The sequence below is a fragment of the Molossus molossus genome, unplaced genomic scaffold (genome assembly GCF_014108415.1).
Source record: "Molossus molossus isolate mMolMol1 unplaced genomic scaffold, mMolMol1.p scaffold_m16_p_9, whole genome shotgun sequence".
Taxonomy (NCBI): Eukaryota; Metazoa; Chordata; class Mammalia; order Chiroptera; family Molossidae; genus Molossus; species Molossus molossus.
Window position 1 is genome coordinate 101,153,167 of NW_023425403.1, and position 20,594 is coordinate 101,173,760.

General features: G+C 39.1%; 1 protein-coding gene across 5 annotated transcripts in view; it reads right to left on the reverse strand.

Annotated features, from left to right (window-relative positions):
- The window catches only part of RUBCNL (rubicon like autophagy enhancer), a 65,034-nt gene that overhangs the window by 6,028 nt on the left and 38,412 nt on the right, over positions 1-20,594 (reverse strand). For 4 of the 5 annotated variants that reach the window (XM_036250522.1, XM_036250519.1, XM_036250520.1 and 1 more), the window contains 6 exons: positions 20,073-20,218; positions 17,462-17,526; positions 13,677-13,915; positions 3,961-4,022; positions 744-897; positions 11-101 (listed from right to left, as the gene is read on the reverse strand). In XM_036250522.1, the coding sequence (XP_036106415.1) occupies positions 11-101; positions 744-897; positions 3,961-4,022; positions 13,677-13,915; positions 17,462-17,526; positions 20,073-20,218 (757 nt within the window). Of the gene's footprint in view, positions 1-10; positions 102-743; positions 898-3,454; positions 4,023-13,676; positions 13,916-17,461; positions 17,527-20,072; positions 20,219-20,594 lie in introns of those variants that run through there. The other variant, XM_036250523.1, reaches the window with a different exon arrangement.

Genomic DNA, 20,594 nt, shown 5'->3' on the forward strand with positions numbered 1-20,594 from the left:
ATTAAGATACCTGAACATCTTCTACACGTTGAGGTCTGAAATGGGAAGATGACCGTTGTACTCCGGCAAAATTCGCAAATGAAGCCCTTTCCTTGACACAGCTGTAAGAGGAGTCAAAAGTTAGTCTTCATTTGTAGTGTCTCTTCCAATGGAGAATATGAGTCACCACTTTTACAGAACTTCATAAGCATCAATTTTTAAATGTCTACGAATCCAGCCTCTGGAAGGAGCAGGATGTTATGCTCTTCTGCAGTGGATAGACCAGAACAATAAATGTGCATCCATTTTGCATGGAGACATTTCACATTGAATTGGATTAATGCACCAGAGCAAGATCATGATTTTAAATATGTATTCTGAAGTGATTAATTTTGTTTCTGATAGCTGCACCACAATTCTTCAGTCCCTGTAGACAAAGAGCTCCTGTTCGAGGGGATCCTGAGTCGAAACCACAGTATTCGGCACATCAGGGCAGATGGGAGGCGAGGCAGGCCCCAAATGGGTTGGGAACCCAGACTAAGAAGTCACTTGGCCCAGACATGCATCCCAGCTCTGCTACTTAATAGCAGGATAACCTTGACTCTTTTAACAGCTGTGCACCTCACTTTTCCCATCTGGAAATAGTATTGCCAGCACTTCCTTCAGGGTTTGTCAAAGTTAAATGGTATAAAGCAGAACACCCAGCACAGGCCCTGATGTATAAGGAACAGCTCAGGGACACACCTGCCCCTTGCAAATCTCACCTCACAGCCAGCCACATGGGCGAGGGAAGCTTTCAGAATGTCCTTGAGTGACGGTGCCAGCAGCCCTTTCTTGATCCTGACCAGGTCCTCCAGGGAGAACAGGTAGAACTCATCGGTCAAGTGTCTGGGCACCTGCTCAAACTTTTTTAATACACTGCCAGAGAGGAAACAAAGAGGATTCAAGAACCCACCCACACAGGCTGAGGCAGAAGTGGGAAGGGGGTGAGCAGGTAGCTGTTTTCACCTGGCATTCACACTTATTTTTTTAACTCAATTTTTTAAAATAGTCCCAAGACCAAGTTAACCTTACTCATCACTTTACATTTGCAAGTTTGCTTAGAAGCCAAGAAGTTAAAATCTCATAAATGCTGATTTCAAAAAACCGAACCGGCAGAGAAATGCACTGCTACAGGCAGCCTGCCCATGCATATACTGATCAAAAGAAAACAGAATATTATTTCAAGTCTTAAAAATGCATACTGGGATAAAACTGTCTACCTTACTGATTCCAGCTAAATTTCAAGTCTGTCACTGACAGTTGCCCCAGTCAGCAGAAAAATGACTGCTCAGGCACTAATTTCCAAATCTTTGAATTCAAAACTGAGCTTAAGACTCAGGCATTCAACTGTGGGCTGGTTCCAGGCACTTGGATGTCCCAAGGGCATTCAAAACTGAACCTAACCTTCTCCAAACCCTCCTGATTGAATTCCTCCTGAAGTCCCTGAATCAGTGATGAGCTGCATCATCACCATTGCATTCCCAAGCCAACCATGCCTACACTGGACCTGGTGTTACAGTGATGCCAAACCATGGTTAATTCTCCATCCAGCCTGGGGAAGTCATTCACAATGTTTCTACTTCCAGCTCAGGCTTTGCCTCTGGGAGCCTTGCCTGCTCCCTTGCCTGCCCCATCCCCTATGTACAAAACACTCCTCTGCACCCTCAGGGCTCTGTGCACACATATCAACATGGTCCAGCAATGAGCTGTTGTGCTGATTTTCTCCCTGGACTTAACATGAGTCCCGTTGATTTTTTTAAATCTGAAGCACAGAGTGGATATTCAAGAAATTATTGTAGATGGTAAGAATTGTGGGTATTGGTGCATGTTACAGGCAAGAAAACTGAGGGTCTGAGGAGTAACTGAGCTGTCACAGAAATGCCATGAGGTAGAGCTCAAGCCTAAAGGACTTCAGAAGAGATGCTCCTTCCCAAGAAATTTAATTTTAAAAAAATCATTAAGTAAAGATTAGAAACTGAAAGAGCTTTAAAACAAAGCAAAAAATATATATATCTAACCCTACTATCCTATTATAACAAATAATCTTAACTCCTTGAGTAACCTACTCTTTTTCTACTTAAAAATCACTATCTCTGTCAAAAAACTCATGCTTATACCTTTATAACCATGGCTTCCAGAAATTCCACTTCAAGAAGTTTATCATAAGGACATACCTATGGATGTGGGCAGAGATTCAGCTAAAATCTAGGTGTTTTGTTTGTTTTTTAATTTTTATTTTCAATTCCAGTTGACATTCAATATTATATTAGTTTCAGGTGTACAGCATAGTGACTTATCCCCCTGATAATTCTACTTTTTTTTGTTTTGTTTTGTTTTTTTTGTATTTTAGATTCCACGTGTAAGTAAAATCATATGGTTTTGTCTTTCTCTTACAGATTTATTTCACAGTATGAAAGTTCCTCAAAAAATTAAAAATAAAACTTCCATATGACCCAGCAATCCCACTTCTGGGTATTTATCTGAAGAAATCCAAAACACTAATTTGAAAATATATATGCCTCCTTAAGTTCACTGCAGCACTATTTACAATAGCTAAGCTATGGAAGCAACCTGAGTGCCCATCAATAGACATCTGGATAAACAAGATGTGGTACATATTTACCACAAAATATTACTCAGCCATAAAAAGTAATGAAATCTTATGATCTGTGAAAATATGGATGGACCTAGAGGGTATTATGCTAAGAAACTAGTTTTTTAATAACAAAATACATTAGAAATATATTTAAATATCTATTAAATATTATAACTCTATTAGGTTTACTATCTATAAATATAGTAAAATCTATTTTAATATTAGATATTTAAAATCTATTTGGCTAAAAATCTATCAGTAATTGGACAATACTTATCACCTTTCTATCAGGATTTTTTTTTAAGCTATTGGTACACCCATGCTCATAGAAACACTATTTATAATAGCTAAAAGGTGAAAGCAACCCAAGATGGATGAACGGACAAACAAAATGCGGTATATACATACATTTAGCCTTAAAAAGGAAGGACATTCTGGCACATGCTACAACTTGGCCAAAGCTTGAGGGCATTATGCTAAGTGAAATAAGCCAGTCACAAAATACTGTATGATTCCACTTATATGAGGTACTTAAATAGTCAAATTCATAGGTGCATAAAGTAGAATGGTTATTTGGTTATTTCCAGGGGCTGAGGGGAAGGTACACTGGGTAGTTTTTGTTTAATGGACATAGAGTTTCAGTTTTGTAAGATGAAAAGAGTTCTGGAGGTGGATGGTGGTGATAGTTGTACAACAATGTGAATGTACTTAACCCCACTGAACTTTATACTTAAAATTGTTAAAATAAAAAATTTTATGTTATGTTTATTTTACACAATTTAAAAATAATAAAAAGGCCACTAACTAGAGTCGTTTCATCCTGACCTATTCTTAACAAAAAAATTCACTACTAGTGAGTTGAAAGGTTTAATAACTTCAAAGAGTGGGTTTCCATTACTAAGGAGAGACACAAGGCAATTACAGTCAGTCCTCTGTATCTGTGGGTTGGATTTAGTATTCAAGGATTCAATAAAACACAGATAAAAAATATTTGGGGGGAAAAACTTCCCCAGAAACTTCCAAACTTGAATTTGCCATGTGCCAAGTACTATGCTGAATCCACACAAATGACATAATGTATAGGCATAGCCTGCTGTAGCCTATATATAAATATAGGTTATATAAAAATACTACAATGTTTTACAGAAGGAATTTGAGCATTTTGGCATCCATGGGGATCCTGGAACCAGTCTCCCACAGATTCCGAGGGACAACCGTCTAGTTCTGAGAGGCCCTGTGTTTGAAGGGGCTGGACCTGGAGGCATGCAGAGGATTAGCAAATGTGTGGAGGTTATCAACCCTCACAACTCACATGCCCAGATTGTCCCAGACAACAGCAGTACCTTTCAGCAAATCTGCAGGTATTCAATAGTTTCTTGATATGAAATAGCTGCTCCTGGATTTCCTAATGTCACAAATAAAACAGGATAATTATAACGTCATAAATGACACTGGAAATTATGTCAAATCTAAATATTATTTCTAACCTTGAAATGCTACAACTCTATAAAACAAGCTTTTAAAATAAAATCTATACAGCAGGCATTCATAACTGAGTCCCAAGATTCATAGAGGGTCCAGGATGGCCCCAGGTTTTGTGGACCCTGAAATTTATATAACATTGGAGGCTTTCTTTAAGAAAAGTACACAGCTATGTATAAAAGAAGGAGATCCTATAATTTGAAAAAAACATGGATGAACTTAAAGGACATTAAGTGAAATAAGCCAGACAAAGAAAGAGAAAAACTGCATGGTCTCACTTGTATATGGAATCTAAAAATGCCAACTACATAGAAGCAGAGAATAGAACACTGGTTATCAGGGGCAGGGAAAGGAGGAAATGAGGAGATACTGGTCAAGGAGCACATAGTTGCAGTTATGTATAATGAGAGTCTAGAGATCCAATGTACAGCATGGTGACTGTAGTTAATAGTATTGAATACTGGAAATTTATTAACAGATTTCAGGTGCTCTCACCACACACACACAAATACTTAGAGGTAACTATGTGAGGATGTGGATATGTTAATTGAGTAATAAACATTTCACTATGTGTATCAAATCAAACATATATAATTTTTATTTTTTTAAATAATAAAATTTAGAGGGAGAGAAAATGGTGGCAGAGTGAACAGAAGCTACACAGACGGTCTCCCAGAATCAAATTGGAATTACAACTAAAACAAAGACAAGTCATCTGAAAAAAACAAATGAAGAGCAGCTTGAGTGAACCTTTATAACCAGGGACATAAAGAGGACCCCCAACCAAAACCGGTAAGAGGTGAGGAGGCACAAGAGGGCTGGCTGGGTTCCTATAGGCAGCAGCTGAGGGTTACCTTAGCTGTGAGAAGCTCCCTCTAAGAAGTTGGGGGCTTAAACCAGCTCCCCAGCACAGAGTGGCAAAACAGGGAAAAGCACGCACATAACACCTGGCTGAGAGAATCTCCAGAGCAGAGGTTCTTTCTGGCAGGGAGGGTCTCTGGGAACACCAGCACTTCCCTGAAGGGCCAGTGCACTAAATAACAGCTACAGCCACTCAACTTGGGCTCCAGCAGAGGGAGGGTGAACCGGACTGGAGCTGTATGAGGAGAATTGGGGGTTCATGGCAACAAGAATAGAGCTGGAGAGGAAGCCATCAGGAGCTCTATGCTGAGTTATTCCCCCACGAATAAGTAGTTATCTTCCTCAGAGTCCTTTCCCACCAGAGCAAATTTAGACGGGGGAGAAGCAATTGCCACTCCCTTGGGAACTTAACACCACCCTGCCTGAAGAAGTATAACCTGAGGTTCATTAACAGTCAAAGATTACCAGCAAGCCAATAGGCAGAAATGAGATTCTGAAGGCTTTGAGCCTTGGACCTGCTCTCAGTGTTGGGTGTCATGGCTCTGGGGACTAAGCTGTGAAGGATGAGGCCTGGATCCCTGTGCTGAGCCATTAACCTACACTGCAGAAACCATTTTCTTCTCAAAGCAACTTTATCCCAGGGGAAAGCAATTGCCCCACCTGCTGGAAATCCTCTTACCCTGACCATCTGTGGGATTTTTAATGAGCTAAGGGTTACAACCTGAGGCTCATTAAGTAACTGAGACTAATAGTCATCCTGCAGGCAAAAGCTCTGGGATAACTGAATCATTGCTTGACCTGCCACTCTACCCAAGAAAGACTAGACATTGGTGTTCATCATGGTCCCTTCCATACTTATTCAAATCCTGCTGAGGGAGCCACAATCAGCAGAACAGCAACACTCACAGGGAAAATTTGGCAGGCTCCAAATCCTGCTGAGACAGCCAAAATAGTGATACAAAGAAACAAATCCCAAATGAAAAACCAGATAATTCTACAGAAGAAGGGCTAAATGAAATGGAGTTAAGTAAGTTATCACATGTAGAGTTCAGAGTAATGATTCTGAGGAAGCTCAACACTATGAGTAAAGAGTTCCACAGCAGGAGTAAAGATATAGAAACAATGAAAATCAACGAATTAGAAATGAAAATCCACCAAGTGGAAATGAAGAATGACATAGCAGAAATAAAGAACACACTGGAAGAAATAACTATCAGAGTAGAAGAAGCTGAGGATCAAATCAGCAAACTAGAAGACAGAGCAGAAAAATAATTAATCAATCAGAGAACCAAAAAGCTAGAACAATTAAAAAACAGGAGAACAGTTTAAGACAGCTGTGAAACAATATAAAATATAACAACATCCATATCATGGGAATACCAGAAAAGAAAATAAGCAAGGGTTAGAGAATCTATTTGCAGAATCTACATTCTTCTCTAGTGCACACGGGACATTCTCAAATATAGGACACAAACTAAGTCTCTACAAGTGCAAGAAGACTGTAATTATATCAAGCTTCTTTTCAGATTACAATGGCATGAAACTAGAAATTAATTACAATAAAAACACTCAAAAACATTCAAACACATGGAGGCTGAATAACATGTTATTAAACAATGAATGGGTTACCAAGAAGATCAAGGAAGAAATAAAAAACTTCTTGGAAATCAGTGAAAATGAACACACAACCACACAAAATCTACAGGACACAGCGAAAACAGTCCTGAGAGGGAAATTTATAGCATTACAGGCCTACATCAAGAAATAAGAAAAAATTATAATAGACTATCTAACCCTATAACTTAAAGAACTAGAAGGTAAACAAAAAGAAAAACCCAGTCTAGATGGTGTGGCTCAGTGGTTGAGTATCAATCCATGCACCAAGAGGTCACCAATTCGATTCCTGGTCAGGACGCATGCCCAAGTTGTGGGCCCGATCCCCATTGGGGGGCATGCAGTAGGCAGCCAATTGATGTTCTCTCTCAATGATGTTTCTATCTCTCTCTCTCACACTTCCTCACTCTAAAATCAATAAAGAAAAAAATGAAAGAAGAAAGAAAGAAAGAAAGAAAGAAAGAAAGAAAGAAAGAAAGAAAGAAAGAAAGAAAGAAAGAAAGAAACCCAGAGCAAGTAGAAGGAAAGAAAGAGTAAAGGTCAGAGTGGAAATAGACGACATAGAGACTTAAGAAACAATTAGAAAGATCAATGAAACAAAGAGCTGGTTCTTTGAAAAGATAAACAAGACTGATGAACTTTTAGCCAGACTCACCAACAAACAAAGAGACAGGACCACAATGGCCAAAATCAGATACAAAAGAGGAGAAGTAACAACGGGCACTGCAGAAATATAAAGGATTGTTAGAAAATACTATGAACAGTTACACACCAAAAAATTGGTCAACCTAGACAAAATGGATAAATTCCTAGAATCAAACAAGCTTCCAAAATTCAACAGGAAAGAGTCAGAAAATCAGAATGGTCCAATAAAAACTAAGGAAATTGAGGATGTAATCAATAAACTCCCAGTAAACAAAAGCCTGGGTCCAAATGGCTTCATAGGGCAGTTTTACTGAACATTCAAAGAAGAACTAACACCCATTCTCCTCAAACTACTGCAAAACTTCAAGAAGTGGACAACTTCCCAGCTCTTTTTACGAGCCCAGCATGAACCTAATTCCAAAACCAGATGAAGATACTACAAAGAGGTGGGGCCACATTAGCGTCCATGCCATCAGGCCCAAGGAGATGGCGAGGTTCCTTTTGAGTGTATGGTTCTCCACCAGGCAGTTCTGCTTGGTGCCAGCAATGGGGAGCATGCGCTGGTCCTTTCCTGCAGCACTAGGCTGCCTGCCCAGCAGGCCGAATGGCTGCTGGCAGTACTATCGAGCCAGCCTGAGGAGAAGGAGTGCACTGGCCAGTTCCTCTTTGCCCGGGTGGTTAAGGCAGCCATGGCTGGTTGTCTGATGATAAGGAAATTAATTGCAAAGAAATTGAATATCCCTTGGAATAATATTTGTTTGCAAAGAACTGCAAAAGGAAAACCAGTTCTTGCAAAAGACTCATTGAATCCTTACCCCAATTTCAACTTGAACATTCCTCACCAAGGGGACTATGCTGTACTTGCTGCTGAACCGGAGCTATAAATTGGAATTGATGTAATGAAAACCAGTTTTCCAGGCTTTGTCTCAAGATGATTCTAAACCTCCCAGAGGCAGTTTACTATTCTTACCTATAATGATTTAACATCATCTGCTCCTTCTATGACCCCTGAAGATCCTTCATTTTGGGACTGTTTTTGCTTCACAGAAGAAATTCTGATACAAAATGATACAATCATGATAAAATAAGTAACAAAGGGAAGTGGAAACTGTAATATTCTGTATTCACTAAAAAATAAATGCCTAATACTATCAAATTTTATTTCACAAAACAGTTTGAAAAAAAAATTCCTATTAAAAAAGCATACTCCCATTCAAGATAGCTTAGTAGAATACATGTTTATCTTTTCTTCCTCCCCAGAATCTCATGAATGGACTGCAGAAATAGAAAAGGGTGTCAGAATCTTAGGTGATATGAGCATATCTTGTTTCATTGCACTTTGCTTTATTGTGCCTCACTTGACTGTGCTTCACAAGTGTTGCGTTTTTTACAGATGGGAGGCAAGACCATCCACCAGCAAAAATATTAGGACTTGCTTTATTACGGTCGTCAAACTGAACCCCGGATATCTGAGGCATGCCTGTGCATGCTTATTGTAGGAAAAGCAGAAAATACAAATACGCAATAAGGAAACATTTAAATTCCTGTCTTTCAGACATAACTATATCAGAGATAACTTTCTAAAACCTTTCTTGGCAAATCAATCTATATTAATATACTTGTTTTTTAATTAAAAAAATGGGAACAATACTGATTTATAATTTTTTTCTCTTAACTGTACATCTACTCTTCATAAATACCACTATGGCAAACCTTGTACTGGCTCTAAAGTATACTATTGAGCGGCTAATATCAGTTAGGATGCTTTTGACCAGAGGTAACAGTGTCCAAATACAATTGACTTCAATAATGAAGGACATTTATTATGTCATACAACACAGATGAGAAGGTGTCAATAAAGACACTTGTTTGGTTTTAGACTCAAAACAAGCACAGTTTGTTTTGCCTTAGGCCTGTCTCATGGTCATGACAGCTGCTGCTCTAACTTCCAGCTTCACGTCTTCATAAGACTGCATCTGAAAGTCAGGAAAGGCTGCTTCTCCTCTCACATCTCAGTTTTGTCAGTGAGGAGTACATTTCTCACGAGTCCCTAGAATATTTCCCCTCAGTTTCCCTGGACTCAGATCAAGCACCGAGAAAGCCTGTCATTAGACTGGAAAGCAGCCTCATGGCAAGGAGGAAGCTGAGGCCGGCAGGGTTGGGAGAATGGCACCGAGGGGAAGCCCCTTGCCTGCCTTAAGGGACCTGTGCTACAACTGACTCGTTTTCCTCTCTGTTGGACGTTTTGATTGATTGCGACTTTATTGTAAGCAGTGGTGCAGTGAATATCCTAGTTAACCACATTTTGAGGTATATGCTTAATTTCGTCGTAGAGAAAGTTTCTGGAAGTGAAATGATGGGTTAAACTTTCAAAGGGATTAAACTTTTTTAGAACTTTGATAAGAATTGCCAAATTGCTCTCCAAAAAGGCAGTGCAACTGACACTTCCAATAGTTAGTTTTATATGTGTGACACCCTTTCACCCCCACACCTGCACACTGCCTGGCCAACTCTAGATACGTTTTAAAAAATTTAATCTTTGCCAATATAAGTGAAAAATGATACCTTATTTTTAAATTTCTAATTCTTTCATTACAGATAAGGTTGATATGTCAGTGCTGTTTTTGGCTGTTTGTATTCTGTCTCCAATGAACTGCCTGTGCATTGTCTTTGCCGGTCTTCATTTTAGTAAATAAGACTTAATTTAAAGTGGGAACATAACATATAAAGTGCCAAGACCATCATATTGATGATGGAATCTATTATGTAGTTCCAGTGCATGTCTTGGGGAGTTGGTCTTATTATTGTTTAATATCAAGAAGTGAAATAATTTTATTGTTTCCATTAATAAAATTAAAAGTTGCATGTAAATTGTATAAAATTAGATAATTAGCTTAGTAACAAAAATTTGGAATGTGTTATAATTTTTAATTTTATTAAGCATGCCCAAATATTCCAAGTATAGTAAATAATGTGTTTTAATGGATCAAGTAGCATTTATAATAGAGGAAGCATTGTTATCCCTGGCATGAATGTAATAGTAATATAAAAAACTGTCATCTGTCTTATCATTATAATGAAACAATTAACATTGAATATTTATGAGCTAGATATTGTGCTAGATTTTGTTTTTGCTTTTCTGTTCTTTCCGAATCAAAGTTACACATACACATAGTTTAAAGAGCCAAACAGATCTATAATCTTCTTTCTAGATGAAAGACAACACTACTTTGACCTCTTTCCACTTCCTGACTCCAGAGCAAGCTCTTTCAACCTTTTCAGCTGATTTTTTGTTGGTATTATTTATAACCATATCTCCAAATAACATTCATATATTGCATTTACTTGATTTGCCAATTTTAGGCAGTTCTTTAATTCATAATATAAACTGTGCTATTCTGCTTCCCAACCATTACTTATTTTCTTCTTGGTTCCTTTTTCCCAGCATATTTATCATAATCCAGTGTTTACATTACCTACTGTGATTAAGAATGTTTACGTTTTTATGATTATGTAACACTGTGCACAACCAAATGTATTATTTTTACCCTACGCTGTACTTTTTATTTTAATTTTTCTCTGTCCCTTTGAAATGTATGTAAATCATTTTATTATTTTTAAATTTTTTATTGGGGTGACGTTGGTTAATAAAATATATAGGTTTTAGGTGTATAATTCTGTATTACAAAAAAAAAAAAAAAAGATACTACAAAGGAAGAAAACTACAGGCCAAATTCCTGATGAACATAGATGTCAAAATCCTTAAAATATTAGCAAATAGTATTCAGCAATATATTAAAAAATTATTCACCATGACCAAGTGGAATTCATCCCAGGGATCCAGGGATGCAAGACTGGTACAATATTTACAAATCAATAAATGTGATACATCACATAAACAAAATGAAAGATGGAAACCATATGATTATATCAATAGATACTCAAAACGCATTTGACAAAATCCAGCACCTATTTCTGTTAAAAATGCTCTGCAAAGTGGGAATAGAGGGATCATATCTCAACATAATAAAGGCCATATATGAAAAACCTACAGCCAACATCATACTCAATGGGCAAAAACTAAAATCATTTGCCCCAAAACAGGAACAAGACAGGGATGCCGACTTTCACCACTCTTATTTAACATAGTACTGGAAGTCTTAGCCACAGCAATTAGACAAGAAGAAAAAATAAAAGGGATCCAAATTGAAAAGGAGGAAGTGAAACTGTCATTATTTGCAGGTGACATGATATTGTACATAGAAGACCCTAAAGACTCCATCAAAAATCTACTGGATTTAATAATTTGGCAAAGTAGCAGGATAGAAAATTAATATCCATAAATTGATGGCATTCTTATACACCAATAATGAACACTCAGAGAGGGAAACCCAAAAAAGAATCTCATTTACCATTGCAACAGAAAAAGTAAAATACCTCAGAATAAACTTAACCAGGAGGTAAAAGACCTGTTCTCAGAAAACTACAGGACATTGAACAAAAAATAGAGGAAGATATAAAAAAAGTGGTAACATATACTATGCTCATGGATTAGAAGAATCAACATCATTAAAATGTCCATACTATTCAAAGCAATCTACAGATTCAATGCAATCCCTATTAAAGTACCAATGGCATATTTAACAGATCTAGAACAAATAATCCAAAAGTTTATATGGAGCCAAAAAAAAAAAAAAAAAAAAGACCCTGAATAGCTACAGCAATCTTGAAAAAGAAGCACAAAGCAGGAGGGATCACAATACCAGATATCAGATTATACTACGAAGCCATAGTAATCAAAACATCCTGGTACTGGCTCAAGAACAAGCATTTAGATCAATGAAACAGAACAGAGAACCCAGATAGCCACCCAAGACAGTATGCACAATTAATATTGGGAAAAGGAGGCAAGAGCATAGAATGGTGAAAAGACGGTCTCTTCAGTAAATGGCGCTGGGAAAATTGAATGGCTACATATAAAAAAATGAAACTAGACCACCAACTTACACCAAACACAATAATAAACTCAAAATGGATAAAAGACTTAAGTGTACCCCTTGAAACCATAAAAATCCTAGAAGAAAATGTAGGCAGAAAAATCTCAGACATCATACATAATGTAATTTTCACTGATGCATTGCCTAGGGCATGAGAAACAAAGAAAAAAATTAATAAGTGGGAGTATATCAAACTAAAAAGCTTCTACACAGCAAAAGAAACCAGCATCAAAATGAAAAGGGAACCCACTCTTTTGGAGAACATATTTGCCAATGATACATCAGATAAGGGGTTAATAAACACAATATATAGAGTACTCATACAACTCAACAAAAGGAAGACAAACAAATCCGTTTAAAAAAAGGCAGAGGACCTGAATAGACACTTCTCCAAACAGGACATACAAATAGCCAGGAGACATATGAAAAAACACTCAACATTGCTAATCATCAGAGAGATGCAAATTAAAATGACTATGAAATATCACCTCACACCTGCCAAAAGGGCAGCTATCAACAAGTACTGGGGAGGATGTGGAAAAAAGGGACTCTAGTACACTGCTGGTGAAATGCAGACCGGTGCAGCCACTATGGAAAACAATGTGGTGTTTCCTCAAAAACTAAAAATAGAACTACCATTTTGACCCAGTGATCTGACTTTTTTGAATATATCCTAAAATTTCTGAAACACCGATCAGGAATATATGCAGCCCTATGTTCATAACAGTGCTATTTACAATAGCTGAGATCTGGAAACAATCCAAATGTCCATCAGTAGATGAGTGCATAAAAATGCTGTGATACATTTACACAATGGATACTATGTAGCTATAAGAAAGAAAGATCTTTTACCCTTTGAGAGGACATGGAGGGATCTGGAAAATATAATGCTTATTGAAATAAGCCAGTCAGAGAAAGACAAGTACCACATGATCTCATTTATGGAACATCATGAACAAAATAAGCTGTCAACCAAAATAGATCCAGAATCATGGAAGCAGGGAACAGATTAACAAACCTCAGAAGGAATAGGGATGGAGGGGTGGGAAGAGAAAAACCAAAGAACTTATATGCATATAAGCATATATGCCCAATCAATGGACATAGACATTAGATTGGGGAAAGCAAGAAGGGGGTGGGAGTGGGGAGGAGGGGGTCAATCAGGAAAACGGGGGGGGGGGGGCAGCTATATAATACTTTTAACAGTAAAAGAAATAAAATCAAATAAAATATGCATAAATGCAAAACTATGCATAAATATGAAATCTGACATGATGCCTTGGCAAGAGCCAGTGCAGGCCAGGGGTCCTGAGGCATATACTCTATCCACTGGACAACAGTAAGCCTGCCCCTTCGAGGGTCTCCTGAGTCGGATCCCCTATGACAGGTGTGATGTCCATTTGAAGCAGCAGGACCCTTTCAGCCGCTGGACTAGCTTCCCCCAAAAGGCAACTGCTCACCCTCACTTTGTCCAGCTCCTTGGCCTTTGCACACCGGCTGTGGCTGATGTTCAGCAAATTGAAAATGGGCTGGTGCCATATACTGTCCAGCAGCCATTTGGAAAAATTGCTGACGCAGTACTTCCTGAAGTCCCACCTCGTCAGGATCCGCGCTGGGATGCAGGACTCCGCATAGGAGTGGCAGCAGTCGCAGAAATATTTGCCCAAGTAGTCACAGTACCGGAGCCGCTTCACGAACTCTGCGGAGCACACAGAAGATGAGCACCAACGAGCTGAAAACCTACGCTTGGTGGCCCCACCTCCAATTCCATCCAAGGGTCAAGGCTCAGACTGCTGTTGACGTGCTATGAAAGCCATACTCAAGCTGTGGCAGGAACTGGAGGCCTTAAATCATGGTCATTCACGAGCTTTGCTTTTGCAGAACAGATGCTGGAAAAATAGAACCCTCCCAAATACTCCTGGCTTTGGAAGATGGGCCATGTAAACTGTGGTGCAGCCAAGAGAGCATGAGACTTGGGCTCCGGACATCTGGTGGGAGTCCAGACTCAGGTTCTCACTGGCAGGAGGCTAAGTGAATCTATCCAGGCTGCTCTGAGGCCACAGAAAGAAACTCAAAACTGGATTACAGGATATCACACATATGAAAAGTACTTTATAAATTCTAAAGCACTATATTTACACTGTTAAAAGTAGTATTCAAAAGAATTCCTGGATAAATCAGTGAGAAAAATATGTATAAATGCACAATGGATGAGAACAAGCAATACATGGAATGAAGAAATGCGTATGATCAGTAAAGATATGAAGAACATTCCATCTCAGTAATGATCAAAGACATGCATGTTAAAAGACTGAAATACTTGGTTTTGCCTCAGACTGCCACAAATTTAGAGAATCCAGAGCTGCTGAGGCGTAGAGGGTGCTGATGGGAGAGCAACTTGATTGAGACCTGGATAGAAAAATGACCTATAAATGACATATTAAGGACAACATGAATATGGACTAGTATTAGACAATATTAGAGAACTGTTACTTTCTTTAGTGTGATATCTGTCAATAATATTTATTGCTAGGACATGCTTAAGTATTAAAGGGTAACATGCATGTTGTCTGCTGCTCAATTTTCAAATGTCTCTGTGTGTATAAGAATAGAGGAGTCTGAGGAGACATGACAACTAAACCCAAATGTGGAATTCTGGGTCAGACCCTAGAACAGACAAAGGTCATTAATGAAATCTGAATAAAGCCTGTAAGTTATTTAGCAGGATTGTAACAGTTCTTATTCCTCACACTTAATAATTACACTACAATTATTATGTTAATATTAGGGGAAGTACGGTGAAGGGTAAATGAGATGTCTGTATTATTTTTGCAACTCTTCTGTGACTCTAAAATTATCTCAAAATAAAAAGTTAAAAAAAGAATCCTAAATGTGGCAAGATAAGAAGCTAGGAAAATTCCTGGGGAAGTGGAATGGGGAAACTGAGACAAGAAAATTAAACAAAACCAAACAGTTTGGGCAGCTTTTAGCCAGCTAGTGAATCACAAGACCATATCTTCCCCAACCAAGGACACTTGAGAGCAAATGGTTTATACCTCTCCTCCCCAACCAGAGAATACATAGCTTAAATTGCCCTGGCCTGGGAGATAGAGAACAGAGACCTAATTAATGCCATATTGCCAGCTAAACAAAGGTCAGATAAAGTCTGAGAGACAAACAACAAAACCTCAAAAGCACTGGGATGGTATCACTTAAGGGATGTTAGGCAGGAAAGATAGGTGCTAAGGCAGGAGGAGGGGAAGAGGGAAAAGGGGGAAATTTATTTCACCTATTACACAAAGAGGTCAGCCGTCTTAGGTCTTCCAAACAAGATGGCCAGATGTATGTGCAAACATTCTGAGTAAAGTCATAGAAGGGGACTTTGAAATCTAGCGGGCTACCCAAGATATCCACAGGGGAGCTTTAAAACCTATAGGGGAAGGGTATAAAACATCTTGAACCCTGACTGGACAGGGCAGTCAGACTAGCTGAGTTGTCCACTTGTGTTTTTTGCCAAGTATATTCTTAATCAATTCACTTGCTTTGCTTTCTTAGTGAATTCACTTGCTTTGCCTCCTTAATACACTCACTTGCTTTGCTTCAACACTGTTGTCTACCACCTGTCTGAATTCTTTCTCCTGAGCTGACAAGCACCTAGGAAGGGAGAGCCCACCCCTCCGACTCAGGGGGCTCCCAGGTAACATAAGAACTACAAGAATTTCACAGGAAAAGTCCAAAATTGTTTACACGGTTGATAATACCTCTACAGTCTGTGCGTGGCTATGTTTTCTCCTTTCATTCCTATTCTCAGGTGACACAGAATCTCTGCAATAGCCTCACGTGCATTGCATATAGTGACTCTCCTCCCCCTTCCCCCATATACACACATGCTCTTCTGGGGATGATCACTTCCTCACAAAACTTCTCACTCCACCCATTCCCAAGCCCAGATTAATTTCCCTTGCTGTAAATTACATAACACTCTTGACTTTCTCTTTTGTTGCATGTATCATTCTTGTTATTTACTTGGCTGATGACTATGTCTTCCTGTAAGTTGGCTCCATAATGGGAGGATCGTGACTGTACCAACAGTGTAGGCATATATCTCCATATTTGAAAAAATTTAGGGAAGTACTTAAAAAGTTGGTGGAATTGTAGTCATGTGTTCATAGTTTCTGACTCATGCATTCAATATTTACTAAGGCACCAGAATACAGTGGTTAATGAAATATACATGGTTCACTAGACTAGGAAGATGAGCTATTTAAATATAATTAGTTACAACTGTGATGCAAGGCAGGAATTATCATTCAACATGGTAGAAGGAAGTTCAGATAGATTTCTGCTTTCTATTTTTATTTCTTAAGAGAGTCTCAAAGTCTCTTTCCTTTCAAGATGGCCTATCAAAAGTCAAGGGAACTCTTTCCCAGAAAGTTCCTCTTCCCAGTCTTCATGGAGGTCAGACCTATGGACACCCTCACAGAAGAACAAGTGATTCCCAATCTCAAGTGGGAAACTTGTATTTCTAACTGAGGGAAGCTTGATTTTCTAGGCCTTGGCTGGCCCGGGAATGATCCCTTCAAACCCTCTCAGAAGAGTTTGGCCAGCTCCTTGGTAAGCTGTTCAATCATTCAACAAATTTATCTTTTGAGGACCAACTGTGTGCCAGGCACCTTGTAGGAGCAGGGGTTAAAGTAACAAATAACATAGACAACATGTCTGTCCTCATGGAACCTAGAATTTAGTGAGGGAGTAAGATAATAATAAGAAAAAAACAGTAAAATCTAAAGGTATTTCAGGAGGATAAGTGCTAGAATAAAAAATAAGAAGGAAGAGTAATATAATACATACACATGTATGTTTATGGCAAGGTGAACGTTTTCAGTGGGGCAGCCAGGGAAGACTTCATGGCTTTTGAGTGAAGATGTGAAGGAAGTAAGGAAACCAGCCTTGGGATGCCTGGTATTCGAAGTCAGGAGTGAGCCTGCCACCTTCAAGGACCAAGTAGGGAGGCCATGTAGCTGGAGATGAGCGCCAGATGGGAGGAAACTAAGAGATGAGTCCAGAGGTCAGTCACATAACCCTGTAGGTCACAATGGCCTCTTCATGAAAGAGAGGGCAATATTATGAAGTTCTCATACTAACTTCTCATCAAAGGCATCTCTCACACAATCAATGTACTGCCCAATTTTGTTATTTTCTGCCGTCATCACATAATGAGCAGTCAGTCCATTTCCATACTTACTAGGTTCTATTGGAGTTCCACAGCCAGCACAGAAAAAATTCTGGGCTGCTACCACAAGATCCCTCCTGAAGATAGAAAACAATAACAGTTACATTTCAGGAAAGGCCAATGGAGCATTTTCCACTGATTGGAAAAGACACTGACATCATGATACTTTTATTGGCTTGGGACCTTAATTTTGTCATTTTTTATTTGTGAAAGAAATAGAATTATTCAATAGCCCCTGCTACCACCAAAGCAGAAGTTAGTGTGACAAATAACACTTCCACCGGCATCTCTAGAGACTTCACAATGAACATGCACAGGACCTCTCTCCAGGGAGAACCAGAGGCAGGCAAAGTGCGGAGAAAGTTTCAGGCAGACCAGACACCAAGAAGTGATGTACTTGGGAAGTTCACAAACAGGTCCAAAGAAATTTAGATAAATAAGAGATAATGTAAGACAAAACTATACAACATTTCTGGTGAAAGACCATCTAGTGAAGTGTTTTCTACTAAGTTTTTGGTGCCATGACTTCACATGTGATTTGGAAATACAGAATAAGTTATAAAACTTTATTATAGTTTAGGGTCAGCAAAATGGTCATGGCAAACATATGCAGAACCCTACCTATGTGCCTTTTCTTAGCTGCAGGAGCTCTCCTCAAGATTAAATTTCCTTAACAAAATACTGATTTTTATTTTACATTGCACTGGAAAATAGAAAGATCTAGTTTTTTTAAATTATTGTATATGATATTTAGGTTCAATATTAGCGACTTAAAAAAATCCCCTTTAAGCCTATTTCAGTTGCTATGTAATGTTCACATTTAAGGACATTCACAGATAAATTCTCAACTTGTCAAAACATACAGAGCCCCTCAAAAGCCCCTGATAAACAGGGTGCCAGGAAAGGTAACTCAGAAAAATATGCCCAGCTTATCTTTTCCTAAAACAAATTTTTCTCTGTCTCTCAGTGTATTATTATTTTTTTTCCCTCTCCTACTTCCACAGAATCAGGTGGAAACTGAGACAGTTTAGGGACTTGGGCCCAGGAGTAAAAAAATACCAGGTGAGCCCTGGCCGGTTTGGTTCAGCGGTTAGAGCGTCGGCCTGCGGTCCTGAGAGACCCGGGTTCGGTTCCCGCTAAGGGCGCGTACCTCGGTTGCAGTTTGTCCCCGGCCCTGGTTGGTCGTGCGGGTGGCAGCCACTCGATGTGTCCCTTTCACATCAATGTTTCTCTCTCTCTCTCTGTTCCTCTCGCTCCCTCCCACTCTACCTGAACAAAAAATGGAAAAATATCCTCAGGTGAGGATAAAAAAAAAAAAATACCAGGTGACTAGGAAGCCAAGTTAAGACCACATGGCCAGAGTAACACCAAATAAGCTAACTGCAAGAATGTCACCACCTATCCACTGCCTACTCCAAAACAAAGAGGTAGCTGATTTTATCTCCAATGTAACTGCCTGCTTTCTTGCAGGTGTTCAAACTACTGACCCACAGTCACAGCTGATGAAGGGTTAACTGCTCTATGACCTTCCTAGGGTGGTGGTAATGAGCAGTCTGGCATCTTGTCCCCATAACACAGGTGGGAACAGTTACCAGGCAACTCAACTGGAAAGTGAAATCACCCCAACCTGAAACAGAAAATTCCCCAAGCTTGCCTTTTTCAAAAAAGCCCACCTTTTTTAAGAACCCCATCTTTTCCAAAAAGCCCGCCTTTTTGCACAAGCCTGCTTTGTCTCCAGCTTATAAAAGGAGCCAAGCAGAGCCAGTCTCAAGAGCCAGTTCAGAAGACCTTCCTTCCCTATGTGCTGCCACCATTGTGCTCCAGCATAAGCATAATAAAATCTGTCTGTGGATGAAAAGGGGCCACATGCTAACCCGACAAGCTCAGGGGAGGCCTGTGTGGTGGCCTTGAAAACTCAGAGACCTAAAGTAACCACAAAGGATGGTCTGAAATTAAAACTTTTTAACTAAAAGCAGCTTATGGCAGATAGTCATGTCCTAGGTTAGACTCTTCCCTGACAAAAGTCAATCTTTGCCTCTACTGAGCCTGTCTATTGTCTTTTGGAACGTCAGTGTAACTCCCCTTTTTCCAGACCACTCAGGGCACAACCAATATACCAGGGCAGAGACCATAAATCCGCTCATTGTTATTGTAATCATGTCAATTGTTGACTGTTAATTATCCTGTACCTACCTATGTAAAAGATGTGTCTATTCTTTTACTTTATATCCAATCCCAGAGGTTCCTCCTCACCCACCCACCCACCCACCACTGCTTTGCTTTCTCCCACCTCCCTAATCTATCACCAATGGCTTTCATGTAACCCACTTGTGTTTTCTCTTTTGTGTAATGTATAAAGTAAGGTGCAAAACTGACATTTTCTGGAGCATTATCTCAATCTGTTGAGGTTTTGCTTTCCTGCAACTGTTGACAACTTGGCTCAAATAAACCCACAAAAATTCTCTATAGGTTTGGATGTTTCTTACGTTGACATGTCTGAAAATTTCTTTTGGGTTTCTTCAGAATTTTTATATTGGGAAAACCAAGAACCCCAACATGGGTAACAGATCCATCACAATTTGTTTTAACTGAACTGGAAGCCCAAACAGCAACCCAGACTTACTTAAGTGGTGGATGAACATTAAGTATGACTTGAAATCTAGGGGGTGCCCAGTCTTCTGTCCCTCTGATCCTTGACTTAAATTTAATTTCCTGTCCTAAATCCACACTGGATTCAAAGTCTTTTTGGACACGGTCTTCATTTATAACCTGCATAACACAGGAAGGAATTTAGGAAGAACTGAAACAAGCCTATTTCAGGAACTAAAATTAAAAGAGCACTCAAATGTGTTTCCAACATTAAAATTTACCATGAAAAATTAGAACTGCTTCTAATTTAACCAAATGACGTGGCAAGCATCTAAAGCCATCTGCAGAAAAATTACTTAAAATAGCAGCCAGTTGAGATCATATTTCTTTGTTTTTTAGTTTTTGCAGTTATTTCATTTGTTACCAGACTTCAAATTACTGCAAGTAGGTCATGTGTGTGCAACCTGCAATGCTTTTATGGACAGTAGAAGCAGTTTCCCTTTTAGTCAATAGGCTGACAGATGCCGCCAATCACAACCTCCTGTGGCTGTCAGAC